We start from the raw sequence: 17,978 nt of genomic DNA, 5'->3' as shown, positions 1-17,978 counted from the left end.
ATATTTTAATGTTTTTCCATTTCAAAATATCTAGATATTTAATAAACTTTTATTATTTATGTAATTAAGCAAACTTTTAAGATTTTTAAGCGCCAAAGCCAAACCTATTTAAAGATGGCGAAACAGGTTTGGTCTATTCAAATGTAAATGACATTCTTAAAAATGGCTATTGGCAGGAACTTGCCTACCTGAATGCTGGGGGTAGGTCGACTACGCCTTCCTGCATTAACAAGGGGCATAGCAAGTCTTTATCTGGGCTACTTTATTTTTATATATATATATATATTTTTTTAACAATTTTTGAGTTTCAAATCCAATTCCAATTGTTTTAAGGCATTTACTTTGGATAAATTTTGTCTTGAAGACCTTAAGGTTAAATTTTTAACACCTTTCATTAGCATTTTAAAAACTACTCTTTATTATGGAAATGCCAATCTGCTGCTGGAACTAGCCTGTTTTTTTTCTTTTGGTCAAATCCGACATTTTTCTTAGGAAAAAAGGTTCTGGGTTTTTCATTTTTGTAGCCTTTTCATGATGAGAAAATAGACTTAAACTTTCAGAGCTTCAATTTTTCAGGTAGCAAATCAAATACTTAGCATTTCTCAAATCAATAATACTTTTACATTTTTAAGGATACATTTCAAATAAAATATAAGGCATATTCAATTAATAGATTAACTTATATCATCTAGACTTCATACTAGGCATATTTAGTATATGTGCTGCCGAAGCGAGCACATACTAGGCATATTTAGATCAACATTTCAGTATTATCAATTTCAGTACATTTAGATAATTTAAATTTATCATTTGATTTAGTAAACTCCCAAGTTCTTTTAAATTTCCAGCCCATAGGCTTCGCCCAGCCACTAAATTTCAAAAAGATCACAATTTTCCTGCTGGGGAAGTCAAGAAGCAAACTCTCAGCCATTCATATGTAAACTTGACTATTTACTTGCTGGTTACCTGCCTCGGGTGGGAAACTTCAAAAGAGCTACCTGCAGATTGCCCAGGACCAAACCGGACAGAGTCGGACCTGCATTACCACCATTTGTCCACCATCCAGAACTGAAATGTCAGTGCTGACATGTACACATAAGGAACTGTTGGACATTGAAATTGGGTCTCAAAAGAACTGTTGGCCCAGAAAGAAACTCACTACACACTGATTCATTTGCCTGTTACCATAACCATTATTGCTTGTCTCATTTTCGGTTCTTATAAGTGTATTTCTAATAGCACATGATCTCACTCATCTAGGGGAAATAATGAACAACATAGACTGATGAACAAGAACAGACCCAGAAACAAGGAGGCATGGATCAGACTGTCGGGCCTCAGGGGGAGGGTAGGGAAGGGTGGGGGTAAAGGGGGAGATCAACCAAAGGACTTGCGTGCAGGCATATGAGCCTAACCAGCGGTTAAGGACAACAGGGGGGTGGGGGCATGTGTGGGGAGGGGTGTGGGATGGGAATGGGGGGACGAGGACAAATATGTGATACCTTAATCAATAAAGAAATTAAAAAAAAAAGAGCTACCTTAGATCGCCTTGGGGAACTACTCTGTATTTCTTTCTCTGGTTCATCTCCGCCATTTTTAAGGCCAAGACAGTCTTGGGTTTTTATTCTGTACACAGCAAAAGGTCAAGTTCAGCTCAAAACTATGCGCACTCGTTTTTAAACTGGCCTTTTCCCTTTGCATGTGCACAGAAATCCTGGATGCATTTATGATTTTGTAAAAGCTTTAAGTCATTAGCTGGAAAATAAATAAAGATGGAGAAGATGAGGCCTCTCAAAGTGGCTTTCTTGGGGAGTGGTGTCCATATTGGATCACCACGTGTCTCCCTTCCCCCACCTCCTTGTTTCTTCAGGGGAAGTTTCAGTAATGGTCTGGCATCTGTTTTTATTTTATTTATTTTTTCATTTTTTATTTTTATTATTTTTTTTAAGGAAAGAAAAGGATTTTTTAAGATAAAGAATTATTGGCAGTTGCTGAGAAACTTCCTTTAATCTTTTTCTACTTGTTACAAGTAGTTTACAGGTGGAGGCAGAGTAGGTGCAGATGGTATTCTTAGAGACTTGCACCCTTCCACTGCAGGCTGTAAGGCCTTGGCTGTACCCCACTTAGACATTCTTAAAGTCTCCTGTGCTGAATCAAGCATGCAACTGCTTTCTGACCTTTTCCCAGGTTTCATCAACAAAACTTAAGAAAGAAATCAAGAATCTGACTATGCTTAACAGAGCATAGGTTAAAGCATTTAGAAGGATTACCCATGTTTAACACCTGGCTATTTCAATTCAGTTCAATACAATACACTCCCCATTACCTTACATTTCTTAAATCTGTGGCGCGCGCAAATTCTTGGGAGCGATCCCTTGCCTCTTACCTCTTGTTGCCTCTTTCACGGCCCACGTTGGTCGCCATTATGCAGGGGCCTGATGCAGCAGGGGCCAAACATGGCGGGGATCTCCCTTTACCGCGTCCCGCGCGGAAAGAGAGATGAACAAACCGGTCCTAAATGGAGGCGGCCAGGGATTGAGAAATAATAGAAATAAAGAAAACAAGACGCAGAAATAGATTCATGGGGCTGGGTGGGGCGCCATCTTTCCTCTCTGATGGAGAGGCAGCATGACGACGACCCTGAGCCACCCAGCAGGTTTATCTTATATCCCAAAAATCCAGGAAGTAACACCAAAACTTAGGATCAAAGGAGCTTATTTGCATTCTTAACTAGACCCTAGCATTACTGGATTTACATATCTAGACCTGCCCCTGCTGACACCAGGGCTGCTATGAAGTCAGAACTGATTAACATGCCCAGCCTCATTGGGGAAGCATGTTCCCAGGGTGTGACTCAGCCTAAGCCCTGAGTTCAGCTGATGATAATTAAGGAAATGCCCAGGTGCCGCCCAGGCGGCCCTCTACAGCACATGGGTCATTTTCCAAGATAAACCACATATTGTGTCCCAGGCAAAGTCTCTTCAAATTCAAGAAGATGGAAATCATATCAAGCATCTTCTCAAATCAGAATGGCAGAAAACTGGAAATCAACTACAATAAAAACAATCCAAAAAAATCAAACACATGGAGACTAAACAGCATGTTATTAAACAATGACTGGGTTACCAGAGAGATCAAGAAGAAATAAAAAACATCTTGGCAACAAACGACAATGAAAGCACAACAATCCAAAATCTATGGGACACAGGGAAAGCAGTCCTGATAGGTAAGTTCATAGCTCTACAAACCTACTGAAAAAAAGAAAAAAAGAACAATGGTAATAAATTACCTAACCCTACAACTCAAAGAGTTAGAGAGCCGCAAGAAAATCCCAGTGTAAGCAGAAGGAAGGAAATAATAAAGATCAGAGTGGGGATAAATGACATAGAGACCAAAAATAATAAAAAAACAACAATACAAAAGATCAACAAAACCAAGAGCTGGTACTTTGAAAGGATAAACAAGATTGATGAACCTCTAGTCAGGCTCACCAAGAAGCAAAGAGAGAGGACCCAAATAAAATCAGAAAATAAAGAGGAGAAATAACAACAGACCCCACTGAAATACAAAGGATTGTTAAAAAATACTATGAACAACTCTATTCCAACAAACTGCACAACCTGGAGGAAATGGATATATTCCTAGAAAAATACAACCTTCCAAAACTCAATCAGGAAGAATCTAAACATCTCAATAGGCCAATAACTATGGAAGAAATTAGTTTTTGTTAGCTGAAAGCTGTCATCAGAAAGCTTCCAGCTAACAAAAGTCCAGGGGCAGACGGCTTCACAGGGGAGTTTTACCAAACATTCAAGAAATAACTAAAACCTGTCCTCTTCAGAATATTCCGGAAAATTCAAAGGAAGGAACACTTCCAAGCTTATTCTATGAAGCCAGCATCACCCTAATACCAAAACCAGATAAAGACAACACAATGAAAGAGAATTACAGGCCAATATCCCTCATGAACATAGATACCAAAATCTCCAACAAAATTCTCTCAAATCAGATTCAGCAGTACATCAGAAAGATCATACATCATGACCAAGTAGGATTTATCCTAGGGATGCAAGGATGGTACAATTACCGCAAATCAATAAAGGTTATAAATCACATAAACAAATTGAGAGATAAGAGTCACATAGTCATATCAATTGATGCAGAAAAAGCATTTGACAAAACCCAACACCCATTTTTGATAAAAACTCTCAGCAAGGTGGGAATAGAAGGATCATACCTCAGCATAATAAAAGCCATATATAACAAACCCACAGCCAACATCATACTCAATGGGCAAAAACTAAAACCGTTTCCCCTGAGATCAGGAAGAACACAGGGATGCCCACTCTCACCATCCCTGTTCAACATAGTACTGGAACTATTAGCCATTGTGATTAGACAAGAAGAAATAAAAGGCATCCAAATTGGAAAAGAAGAAGTAAAACTCTCCTTATTTGCAGATGACATGATATTGTACATAAAAAACCTGAAAGACTCCATCAAAAAACTAATAGACTTAATAAATGAATTCGTCAATGCAGCAGGATACAAAATTAACACCAAGAAATCTATGGCATTTCTATACACCAGTAGTGAACGTACAGAAAGAGAGATTAAAAAAGCAATCCCATTTACCATCGCACCAAAAATATTAAGATAATTAGGAATGAACTTAACTAAGGAGGTAAACGACCTATATGTGGAAAACTACAGGACACTGACAAAAGAGATAGAGGAAGACATAAACAGATGGAAGGACATACCATGTTCATGGATTGGTAGAATCACCATCATTAAAATTTCTGTACTACCCAAAGCAATCTATAGATTCACTGCACTCCCCATTAAAATACCAATGGCATATTTCACAGACCTAGAAAGAACTCTCCAAAAATTCATCTGGAATAAAAAAAAGACCCCGAATACCCACAACAATCCTGAGAAAGAAGAATAAAGTAGGTGGGATCTCAATACCAGATTTCAAGCTGTATTACAAAGCCACTGTTCTCAAGATAGCCTAGTACTGGCACAAGAACAGAGATATAGACCAATGGAATAGAATAGAGAACCCAGATATTGACCCAAACCAGTATGCTGAATTAATATTTGACAAAGGAGGCATGAACATACAATGGAGTCAAGACAGTCTCTTCAATAAATGGTGTTGGGAAAATTGGACAGATACATGCAAAGAAATGAAACTAGACCACCAACTTACACCATACACAAAAATAAACTCAAAATGGATAAAGGACTTAAACATAAGACAGGAAACCATAAAAATACTAGAGGAATCCACAGGCAGAGAAATCTCAGACATATGTCGAAGCAATTTCTTCACCGATTCCCTTCCTACGGCAATGGATCAAGAGAAAATAAACAAATGGGACTACATCATAATAAAAAGCTTCTGCACAACAAAAGAAATCATTAACAAAGCATCAAGAAAGCCCACTGTATGGGAGAACATATTTGCAAATGTTATCACTGATAAAGGTTTAATCTTCAACATTTACACGGATCTCATACAACTTAATAAAAGGAAGATAAATGGTCCAATAAAAAAATGGGCCACGAACCTAAATAGAAACTTCGAATGAAGACAGAAGGAAGGCCAAGAGACTTATGAAAACATGCTCAAAGTCACTAATTTTCTGAGAGATGCAAATCAAAACGACAATGCGCTACCATATCACACCTGTCAGAATTGCTATCATCAACAAATCAACAAACGACAAGTGCTGGCGAGGATGTGGAGAAAAAGGAACCCTCATGCACTGCTGGTGGGAATGCAGACTGGTGCAGCCACTGTGGAGAATAGTATGGAGTTTCCTCTAGAAACTAAAAATGGAACTCCCATTTGACCCAGTAATTCCACTTCTAGGAATATATCCCAAGAAACTAGAAGCACCAGTCACAAAGGATATATGCACCCCTATGCTCATAGCAGCAAATTCACCATTGGTAGGATTTGGAAACAGCCTAAATGCCCTTCAGCAGATGAGTGGATTAGAAAACTATGGTACAGCTACACAATGGAATACTACGCTGTTATAAAAAGAAGGAATTCCTACCATTTGCAGCATTATGGATGGAACTGGCGAGCATTATGCTAAGTGAAATAAGCCAGGCAATGAAAGAAAAATACCTCATGATCTCATTTATTGAAAATAAAGAACATTATAACCTGATGAACAAAAAGATAGATACAGAGGAAGTAAAGCATCGAACAGACTGTCAAATTACTGCGGGAAGGCTGCGGAGTGTTGGGGAGGTGTGGAAAGAGATCAATCAAAGGATTTGTATGCATGCATATAAGTACAACCAATGGACACAAGACACGGGGGATGGGATGAGGGCATGCGACAGGGGGTAGGGGAGCCTGGGGGAAGGTCAATGGGGAAAAAAAGGAGATATATTTACTATTATATGTAATACTTTAAACAATAAAATTAAAAAAAAAAGAAATTCGATGGGAGCCTTATATGTATCGCGTATGCGCAAATCAACGTTTATTTTTAAATTGCAAATGCGCATCATATGTACCCGCCGGTCTGTCACACAGTTAGACAAGTGGTCGGTCACTTGGTCTTTTATATATATAGATATGCATTGCCCATTAACACAGACAATAGGGTGGTGAAGGCCTGGGGTCGGGTGGGGACCAGGTGGTGGGGAGCAAGCGGGGGTGGGGAGGGAAGGTGGAGCATCTGTAATAATTTCAACAATAAAGATTTAACAAATATTCAGGGGAGGATGGGATGATAGGAGGATGCGATATTGCTGTCTTGGGGAGAATAGGGCAGCTTGAAGACTTCTGAATGATGGTACAATTTCAAGCCCACAGACCTTTGCATACTTGGCTGGAGAAATTTTTTTTTCTGTTTTTTATTTCTTTTGAGCTGGACTGAATGACTTGTTTAGTAATTTTAATTTTATATTTGATGAGTATGTGACCATGTAGGCAAAATCACTTAACTGTCATTAACTCTAGGTATTTACAGTTTTTGCTGGTCTAATAAATATTGTATTTGGTTTGACTACAACTGATTACCCTTATAAACTAACCTTTGTGCAGGAAAATCACATGCCTGTAATTGGAACCTATATGTGTTACATGGGGATGATTATTTCTATTCAGCAATTTGATTATTTTTTACACAAGATCCAGGGTACAGTGGAAGCCCCACTTGCTTGCAGTGGAAACAGATGGACTATTATTTTAAAAAAAACATATAAACTTGCCCTTTTCTCCTCTGGCTATAAAGTTCTATTTGTGAGCAACTGAATACTTGAATTAAAGTAGGAGGTTTAAGCTTCCTTGTGTTAGGATATTTGGGATAATGTTGTTCAGTTTTTTAATACTGGTAAAGACAATGGATATGGAATTCTAAGTTACAATTTCTTCTGTTTCAGTCCAGCTCCTGCCCTAAGGCAGCAGCCTGGTCCTCAGATGCCTAGTGTATACCAAATGACCATGTGTGATGCATAGATACAGTTGTTTTTAACCTTAAGAGCTATTGGTCAATTTTCACATATGTTAGAAACTATTTCTATGTTTACAGTAGTGATTATAAACTTTCTTCTTAAAGTACATGCAAACAAAAATGATTAACTTAAAGAAAAATATTAAGTAAATAATAATACAAGTAGAATTCTGATGTAGCCTAAAATCTTTAAGATGGTATGACAATGATTGACTTTTGGCAAACACTTCCTTAAAAGAATTCAGACTCAGAATAGCTCCATGTTTAGAAACCAAGTGGGTGGTGGTGGTGTTGGTTGTGGTTCTCTGGGGCATGGGAGAGGGAACAATGCACTATTTTTCCATTAATTGTCAGCAAAACCTTTGCCACTAAAGTCATTGCTAATTGATGTCTCCTAATGCCACCTTGATCTAAAAGGAGATCTTAGGTCTGTTGCCTTCATTCTTCCATAAACCTTTTATATTTTTTAGATGAAAGTAACAAGTTAGGTGGTTTAAAGGCTCCCTTAAGTAATAAGAGTAAAATGTTCCTGATATTGGAAAAGCTCAGGGAGCAGCTTAACAAAATACTTTTTTCCCTGTAATCATGGAAAATGTTCAAACCAGCAATAAAACTAGCTTATTCTACTTTCATTGATCTGCATTAAGTATAAAATATGAACATATCAGAAGTAAAGCTGTTAGCTTAAGAAGAATTGCTTCTGTCTTGACAATGTCCTTTTTATGTTAATAACAGTCACAAACACTGCTTTGGCCTATTCTTGGACTTTCACTATATCTCCCCTAACCCTTTTTTCCCCTTTTTTATTATCTTCTTCAAGGTGAGGCAATGGAACAAGGTTTACGAGATTGCTGTCGATCCATACGTATTGGAAAGATCCTGATTCAGAGTGATGAGGAGACACAAAGAGCCAAAGTATATTATGCCAAGTTCCCTCCAGACATTTATAGGAGAAAAGTCCTTCTGATGTACCCAATTCTCAGTGAGTGGCTTGAGTTAAATCTGTAACCTTTGGTTAGAGTTTAAATTCAATTTAGTGCCTACCTTCTGGGTACCATTTATAAGGCAAAAACTGTTTCTAAATGTTTTTTTCTCACTTAGATTTGGAGTTGCCCTGGGCAGTTCACTGGAGAATTTTTATTGAGTAATAAGAGAATATACATTAGTCAAACTTTATTAGTTCCAAAGAGCTTCTTTCTTAAAATGAACACATTGAAGCAACGGATCTAATGAGGCAAAATATATAGAACACAGAAAATATATTGAAATATGTCCCCTCTCTAGCCCAATGAGTTATAGCAATGATTTTCTCAAGGATTTATCATCTCTGGAGGTAAATTTTTTCTCATTGTATTTTGTTTTCTAAGCTTACTCAGATCATGGCATGGTCTCCTGGGGTTGGGATGGAGGGTGGGTGTTATATTTGATATCTCAAATACTGAATAAATTTTGGACTTGTTGTGCCTTTGAAAACTGTAAAGTGTATGTTTCATGTCCATCATTAAAAATAATGAAGCTTTGCCTAGTGATGCCTTATGTTAGATTACTAAACTGCCTTTACTTTAAATAAGCATCAAATACATTTTGAGAAAAATGTTAAAGTTGACAGTTCATTTGGTTGTCATTTGATTTTAGGCACTGGAAATACTGTAATTGAAGCTGTAAAGGTTCTTATAGAACATGGAGTTCAACCCAGTGTTATCATCCTACTCAGTCTGTTCTCCACTCCTCATGGTAAGTTTAGCATGAGGTAGTAACTGGGCTCCAGATGGTCTTTGGGTGGGTAAGTATGCATCTGGCCAGCCTCTCGACCTGATAAAAAGTTTATTTGCTTCCACATTAAATCTAAATCTAATTTTGGTAGTTAAAACTTGTGTTTCTTATCTGTAAGCCTAGTGATAATATTTTACACCATTATAATGTTATTCAAATGGAAAAGCATGAACTAACCCCATGGAATGGGATTGTGATTATTTTCCTAGGGGCTCTGTTTGGTAGAGCCTGTAAATAGCCAAAAGGTCTCTATATCTCCTGGTTCCTCATATGAGCCCAAGAACTGCTCCCAAACATCAAGAAATTAGAGGTTCTAGATAGCCCTGTGGTCTTACTTAAGTAAGCTTTGCAGTGTGAAGCAGAGCAGAAATTTTTAAAGTTAGACTTCTGCTCAAAGGGCCTCGTGAGAAAACTATATGTTCTCCATTTCTTGAGGAAGGTAAGCCTAATTTAAGACCCTACTTTTTTTTTTTTTTTTGCCATGCAATCTAGGACAGTTATGAAAGTATCCTAATAAAATAATCATAGATGCATATAGAAATATTTCATGTAAGAAAACAATTTGAAAATATGTAAATGACTTACAATAAGGAAATGGTTAAATAAATATATATTCAAATGATGTAATATTATGAAAATGTTAAATCATATTTTTACCAATGGACACAGACAACAGGGGGTTGAGGGCATGAGGGGGGGATGGGGGGTTAAGGACACATATGTAACACCTTAATCAATAAAGAAATTTAAAAAAAATCATGTTTTTGAAAAATAATGACATAAAAAATCTATGTGGTAAATGTAAAAGAGCAGGATAAAAAAATAACAGCATTAAAATAGTGTTAAATGTTATTACCAAGTTCTGAAATGACTAATACAAATGATGACTATTATGACTACCAAAATCAGACTTAGATTTAACATGGAACCTAATAAATCTTTCCTCAGCAAGAGAGGCTAGGCAGATGTGTAATACTATTTCAATTTTCATTTTAAAATGCACATACAATGTTAATAGTGGTTATCTTCGGTTGGTAGGATTCTAAGTGATTTATTTTTAAACTTTTTTTTTATTTTCAAAATGTTCTACAATGAATTTGTATTTGTTTCATAATTGAAGAGAAAGAGAAATATATGACTCCTCGTTAGGGCATTTCCTCATTTCCAAAGGTTCCAAGTTTCAGCCAACCCTGAATCGGTTATGGAGTATCCATTTTGGGAGAGCTACGTTCAGTAGGCCATTGATTATTTTGCTGTTTTATAATTTTAAAAATTACCTGTAGTTCAAATGTTGATGGTGACAAGGGGTAATTTGCTTGGTCATCTTTTTATATATAACAGGTGGCATTGTAAACATTGAGATAACCAAATAATTATTGGGTTGTCTGCCTTTGGGGGTAGAAACTTCACTGTGTTAATTCTAATGGTATACATTACAATATTATACTATTCTTTAACATTATAGATGAAAAAATCATATTCTTTGGCAGCCTTTCGATGGCTTTTTAGTTTGAATGGGATACTAGCTATTCTCTTTCCCTGCTCCCTCCTCCTACCTCCCCCCCCCCCAGCAAAAGTTAGAGTACTAATTTCTTAAAAGCTAGCTTGCTCTGACATAAGAAGTCTTTGCACTTCTTTCACAGTGTTCCAGTTGAGAAACCATCAGCTTACGTATGATCCTACTTTCAGAAAGAACTATTTTCTCTTTATTCCAGCTGCCTTTAAAATAAAACAAAACAAAGCAAAAGACTCTTCAGGGGGAAAGTTGCTATAATTGAATATATTTTTCAAATCATGGATATGAAATAATTGATTGTAAGAATTTATTAGTGAGTGAGCGAAGGTGTAATCTGACTATTATCAAAGCTTTTCAGATATCAGACATTAAAAACTAAGAGACCAAATCTCACTAGGTACTCAAAGGTCATTGCTCTCGATCCTCTGTCAATATGAGGCCTAATGACTGACCGTAAAATCCCTGAATTTGAACTAATGTTACCAAAAATCCTGCATTAATAATAATTTTCTTCCTTTTATTTTTTTGAAGGTGCCAAATCAATCATTCAAGAGTTCCCAGATATCACAATTTTAACTACTGAAGTTCATCCTGTTGCACCTACACATTTTGGACAGAAATACTTTGGAACTGACTAAGTTGTTAAAGGAAAGTTAATTATCTTGTGTAATATTACAGTTATATTTTGAGTTTCTATCTGTTTTACTGATTCACTTGAGGACTGGCAGAGAAAATTGTGTTAAAGATGCTTTGTAACTTTTGGAAGTGGGTATAGTAAAAAGAAAAGATTTGAGGTTTCTTTATTTTATTTGGTTCTTTCTTGACTGTCGGCACCAAATTCAACAATGAAACACACACAACTCTTAGAAAATACTTTAATAATATTTTTATGCCAATTGCTTACCCCTCAATACATTGAACTGTTCCCTAATTTATTAACTTCTCTTGCAGCCACAAATAAACCCAAATGGGAGTAAGTTCTTTGGCCCAGTATAGTTTGCATTTTGTGTAGTTTGCTTTTAGTTCTAGGGAGTTTTCATTTTTGTGGCTGTTTTCACCTTCTTCTACTATTTACTTTCGATGCTGGTAACTTGGAGAGGATGAAAAAAAATTCCTCCTTGTATTTTACATTTCCTTAATATCCTCACTCAATTGGCAGACCCAGGATATATATATATACTAGAGGCCCGGTGCACGAAATTTGTGCACTCTGGGGGGGGGGGGTGTGTCCCTCAGCCTGACCTGTGCCCTCTTGTAGTCAGGGAGCCCTCAGGGAATGTCCGACTGATGGCTTAGGTCTGCTCCTCCTGGGAAGCAGGCCTAAGCTGGCAGTCGGACATCCTTAGTGCTGCCACGGAAGCAGTAGAAGCTCCCGCCACTGCCACTGTGCTTGCCAGCCATGAACCCGACTTCTGGCTGAGCGGCGCTTCCCCTGTGGGAGTGCACTGACCACCAGGGGGCAGCTCCTGTGTTGAGCATATGCCCCCTGGTGATCAGTGTGCGTCATAGTGACCGGTCATTCCACTGTTTGGTCAATTTGCATATTAGCCTTTTATTATATAGGATATATATATATTTTTTTTTTTTTTCAGCCAAGCCATTATGTTCTTCCTGACTCATTTCCTACCCTATGTAGTGCTGATAGGGTATTGCAGTGAAAAAATGGTGGGGCATTTCCTGCATTTGTAACTTTAACTTACATAGATCAAACCAAGAATGTCTGGATGCTGACAAGGAAGGGCTAAGTACTGTTAATGCCATCAATGTCCTAGAAAGAGGACAACTTTTCTAGTCATAGGACTTCCATTCAGCCAGATTTCAGGTGTTTCTGAATGATGGTTGTTCTGTAATTTTGATGTGGTTGTGAGGGCTGGTGAATACCGACATTTACCCACATTGCCATCTTTAATGTTATTATTATGAATGGTTTTAAACCTACCATCTTGCTATTTATATTTGCGTTCTATTAGGCCCATTTGTCCTTTTTTAAACATAATTCTTTATTGTTGAAAGTATTACATATGACCCCCATTTTCCCCCATTGACCCCCTCCAGCCCGCCTCTGCCCCCGCCCCCGCCCCAGGCCTTCACTGCCCCATTGTCTGTGGTCATGGTAGGCCCATTTGGTTTTTTATTCACTTTTTCTTCTTTTTCTACATTTTTTTGGATTGAATAATATTTATCATTCCATTTTATCTCTTAATGGCTTATTAGATATAATGCTTTGGTTTGGTTTTTTTTAGGGTTTATATATACCTTTAACTTATCACAGTCTATTTCGTGTATAATATAAGAATTTAAACAAAATCCTTCCATCCCCCCAGCCTTGGTGCTACTAAAGAGATGTAAAAGAAATAAGAAAAAAAGAAGTTATTATTATTTATCCATTTTTGGTACTGTTCATTTCTTCATGTAGATCCAGATTTTCATCAGGTATTATTTTCCTTCTATCCGTATTACTTCCTTTAACATTTCTTATGGTGTAGCTCTCCTATTAATGGAGTCTTTCAGCTTTTGTGTCCGAAAAAAGTCTCTATTTCACCTCCACTTGTGAAAGATATTTCCCTAGTATAGAATTCTAGATTGGCAGCTTTTCTTTCTTTCAGTACTTTGACATTGTGTCACTGCTTTTCTTGTATGTTTTTGATAAGTCTCCTGTTATTTATTTATTTACATTTAATTACTGATAAAGTAGGATTCACATCTATAATTTTGCTATTTTATATGTCTCACATACCTGCTTTATTCCTCCATTACTTTGTTCTTTTATATTAATTGAATATTATGTAGTGTACCTGTGCTGGGGATCCCAATGACCACTCCCAGGACTCAATAAGACTCAGAATTCACTATATTTATGGTTATGATTTATTACAGCAAACGGATACAAAGAAAAATCAGCAAAAGGAATTAGGTACATGCTGCAAAATCTGGAGAAAACCAAGCACAAGCTTCCAAGTGTACTCTTCCAGTGGAACTGCACAGGATATACTTAATTCTTGTATTTACAAAGTGTAGCAATAGGTGTGAAGTATAGTATATCAGAGAAGTTCACTTGAGCATAAGATTCCAGAGTTTTTATTGGGGCTTGGTCACATGGGCATACTGTCTGCATGATAGAGCACAGTTATCAAAACAGACCATCTTAAGGAAAGCAAATCATCACCTTAAATCTCATTATTTGCACAGACTATCTAGACATTGGTCCAGTGTGGTTCAAAGAAGCTCCAAGCGTGCAAAAAACCTTTTATGAGTTAAAACATTCCAAGACCTCAATGTCCATCAGTTGGATAAGGGCCATTGATGAAAACAGACTCTTCTGGGAATGTGCAAGGTGTGAGCAACTTACACTTGCTAAGTCAACTATTTCCTGTACAATTTACCTGCCTGGCTTTTGTCCCAGGCTCTCTGACACGAAAACAATTGTATTTTTCTGAACACCCACATTTAGTATAGGATTTATATAACAGATATAGTCATAATATCAACCTGAGTATATCCAGCATTTGGAGGAGTCAGTGCTACATAGAGATAGACATGAAGTAGCAATTAATACATACTATAAAGTCATTATGTATATCTCCACATTTTGTGTTAATTTACACCTCATCTACAGTTTGTGCTTTATGATAAACTTCAGTAGAACTACAGTAGGTTACCCTTATCTATAGTGGATATTTTCCAAAACTCCCAGTGCATGACTGAAATCACTGATAGCACCATATGCTTTTTTCCCATACATACATACCTATGATAAATTTAATTTATAAATTAGGAACAGTAAGAGATTAACAATAATTAATAAAATAGAATTATAGCAATATAATGTAATAAAATTAATGTCAATGTAGTTTCTCATAAATATCTTATTGTACTGTACTCACCCTCCTCATGATGTGAAATGATAAAATGCCTACGTGATGAGATAAATTAAGGTGAATGATGTAGACACTGTGTTGTAATGTTAGGCTACTATTGACCTGACGATATGCAAGGGGATTCATCTGTTTGAGTGATCCTGGATCACTGTGCCATGACATTGATGCATATCAGAAGCAGATGATGTCGATGGTTGGGAATCTCCAATATTTGAAGTTTTTTTTTTCTTTTCTGAAACCTTTTGAAGAACATTGCAGTCTGAAATTGTTGTCTTTTTATTTTAACTCATGGAAGTGTTGCTGTCCAGGTAATCCTTTGGTGATCATGTGGGTGACTTTAATCTGAGTTCCATCTCAAAGTCATATTCCTTAATTTTGTCCTTTAATGCCTGCAACTAGAAACACTTCAGCAAATGCTAGTAATGTCCACATTGCTGGTTCTGTTTCAGTTTTTCATCTTCCTTTTCCTCTGTAGATACCTCAACAAATTCTTCTAAATCCTCTTTTGTTAACACTTGATGGCCTTCAATATGTTCTTTAACTTCATAAAACATGTCAGCAATTTTTTTCCACCAACTTGTCTTGCTGTGTGAATGATTTTTCTGACTTCTCCATCATCCCTGGAAGCCTTTATTTATTTTTAAATCTTTATTGTTAAAAGTATTACATATGTCCCCTTCCCTCATCCCCATTCACAACTTCAGTCCATAAGTTCTTCCAGCAGGCATTTATAGTTTTCCACTTTAGTTCCTTCATTGCAGCTTTGGTGAATGTTACTGCATCAGCATTAGTAAATGAATCCTTGTACTGAATTATGTCCAGATTAAGGTATCCATCAATTACTGATTGAATGCAATCAAATATCAGGTGTGTGTTTATTGCCTTGACAAACAATGATGCCCTGGTTAAAGGGACTCAAGCAATGAAGTTGTATTTAGAGGTAAAAATAAAACTTTGACATTTTCCTTTTCATAAAAAACAGATTCAGGATGATCAGGTGAATTGTCTGCTATTAACAGGACTTTCTTACAAGTGTTTTGTTTGTTTGTTTGTTTTACTGCTGAGATGAAATCTTGGTGGAACTATTGCATAAACAAGATAGCTGTCACTCATGCTTTCTGATTATGTTGCTAGAACATGGGCAGATAATTTTTGGTTTTGTTTGTGAAAGCATATGTGTTGTTTGTGTGTTATGCCTGGCTTTATCATATGCCCTGCAGTGTTGCCACATAGTACAAGAATTAATTTGCCCTTCCATATTTTCCCCCATACAGAATAATGACTTTAATGATTTTTGGCATTAATTCCAAGCCCCAATGTACATGACAGTGACTGAAGATTGCAGGATTACTTGCTGAATCTGTGTGAGTTACAGGAACAGAGTAAACAGAACTCTGCTTCCTAATCCCCATCAGAAGCACTCATGCTCTTTTACTCTACCAAGCTGTGCTCATAACCGTTGTAGTTTGACAGTCTTCACGTGAGAGGGGCAGAAGTGAATTGTCCGATGTACCTCATTGTGATGCACCCAATATTCCAGCCTCAACTCAAGCAGAAGCAAGAATACTGGTACAGCCCATAAAAAGGCAAGGATATTCTGAAATTAGACAGAGACTCTATAACTTCCAAGAGTCTGGAGTCTGAGTTTTTATAAGGAACAATTATCGTACTTGTTTTCTGTTGTTGTGTTCTCTATTAGGTAATGAGACAAGCAATTTACTTCTCACAATTAAAGTGCGAGAATTTGGAAGTCAAAAGGAGCAGTCTGACTGTTCTTCCATGTTTTATGTCCTGGTGCCTCCTTTGCATTTTTATGAGTGCAGGTTCTCTTGAGAATCTTCCAGATGAGCCAAATTTTATCATGACTGAAGACTTGCTTTGAATGGTATCTTTTCTCCTTAATCAACTTATTCAACTCTGCAATAATGGTGACAGCGGCTTCCTCATGGGCAGATGCAGCCTCTCCAGTATTTTTTGGTTTTCAGTCCAAATCTATTCCTGAATCTGTATAACCATTCCTTACAGTAAATGGCTTGATGTCACTCATTTCAGGGGATCCCTTGCTGAAGTCTTCATAATACCCTCGCTACTTTTTGACACATTACGTTGTCATTAACTGGAACATGGTTTCTGTTCACATCTTCCACTCACAAATTTAATGTCTTTTTTCATCTTAATGAAGTACTTATGTATCATGCACATAACTTTTGCAGTTTGAGATGTGACAGCAAAACTAGCACAAATCTATTTTCCTTTAGAATCTCACGGATAGAAGATTTGTTCTTATAGATCTTAGCAACCTCAACATACGGCTTTTTTCTTTGAACTTTAAATTTTCACTTAAAGGAAGCACTTTGTGGCTTCTCTTTCGCATATCTGAATTGCCAACATCACGTCTCTTGCACTTTGGGGCTGGTATAAAATAAGGGTGACTTCAACATAAGCACTGCAATACCACAACAATGTGATAACTGATTCTCTCTCATTATTGATGTTTCAGGAACCTGCACTCATAGATACTAGTACATTAGACAAAGGGATGCTTTACATCCTGAGCAGGATGGCATGATTTTATTACACTACTTAAAATGGCTTGCAACCTAAAACTCATTAATCGTTTATTTTTGGAATTTTCCATTTAATAATTTTGGATGGCAGTTGATTGTGGGTAACTGAAACCATTGAAAGCAAAACTATGGATAAGGGGTGAGACTACTCTATTTAGCATGTTAATTAACTGATATTAACTAGATCTGATTCCTCCTAATACCAACCATTTTCCATTGATATCATAACCTGAGGAGGCTTTAATTCAATTTCTTAATACATATAGTTATCAATATCTATATTATAGGATTTATTTATGTAAGGTAATTTAATCTTATCAGCAATGCCAATGTTACACCATATCACACTATAGTTATAGTACAGTTCTTTTTTATTCCACAAGTCAGTAAGAATTAGAGATATTTTTTAATGGGTACAACCTTTATTTTATTTTATTTTTTTAAATTAAATTTTATTGGGGTGACATTGGTCAACATGAACATATAGGTTTTATGTGTAGATTTCTAAGTTACAAAATCTGTATATAACACCATATGCCTACCACCCAAAGTCAAATCATCTTCTGTCACCTCATATTAGGACCTCCTCCTCCCCTACCCTCCTCACTCTGGTAAACACCACACTGCTGTTTGTGTTCAGGAGTTTCAGTTTTTTATCCCACATGTGAGTGAAATCATATGATTCTTAGCTTTTTTCTGTCTTATTTCACTTAGCATAATGTTCTCAAGGTCCATCCATGTTGTTGAAAATGGTGCT

At 36.7% G+C, this 17,978-nt stretch overlaps 1 protein-coding gene across 2 annotated transcripts in view; it reads left to right on the top strand.

Annotated features, from left to right (window-relative positions):
* UPRT (uracil phosphoribosyltransferase homolog) overlaps window positions 1-11,569 on the top strand; it is an 83,755-nt gene extending 72,186 nt beyond the window's left edge. Inside the window, exons 5-7 of one of the 2 annotated variants that reach the window (XR_013813199.1) lie at window positions 8,308-8,469; window positions 8,589-8,820; window positions 9,123-9,221. Coding sequence is in view for 1 of the 2 variants with exons in the window: in XM_079764775.1 (XP_079620901.1) it covers window positions 8,308-8,469; window positions 9,123-9,221; window positions 11,308-11,414 (368 nt within the window). In the remaining variant the exon portion in view is untranslated. Of the gene's footprint in view, window positions 1-8,307; window positions 8,470-8,588; window positions 8,821-9,122; window positions 9,222-11,307 lie in introns of those variants that run through there. The other variant, XM_079764775.1, reaches the window with a different exon arrangement.
* The last annotated feature ends 6,409 nt before the right edge of the window (window positions 11,570-17,978 follow it).

The sequence above is a fragment of the Cnephaeus nilssonii genome (genome assembly GCF_951640355.1).
Source record: "Cnephaeus nilssonii genome assembly, chromosome: X".
Lineage (NCBI taxonomy): Eukaryota > Metazoa > Chordata > Mammalia > Chiroptera > Vespertilionidae > Cnephaeus > Cnephaeus nilssonii.
Note: the sequence above shows the minus strand (reverse complement) of the source record. Positions and strands in the feature narration are given on the sequence as shown.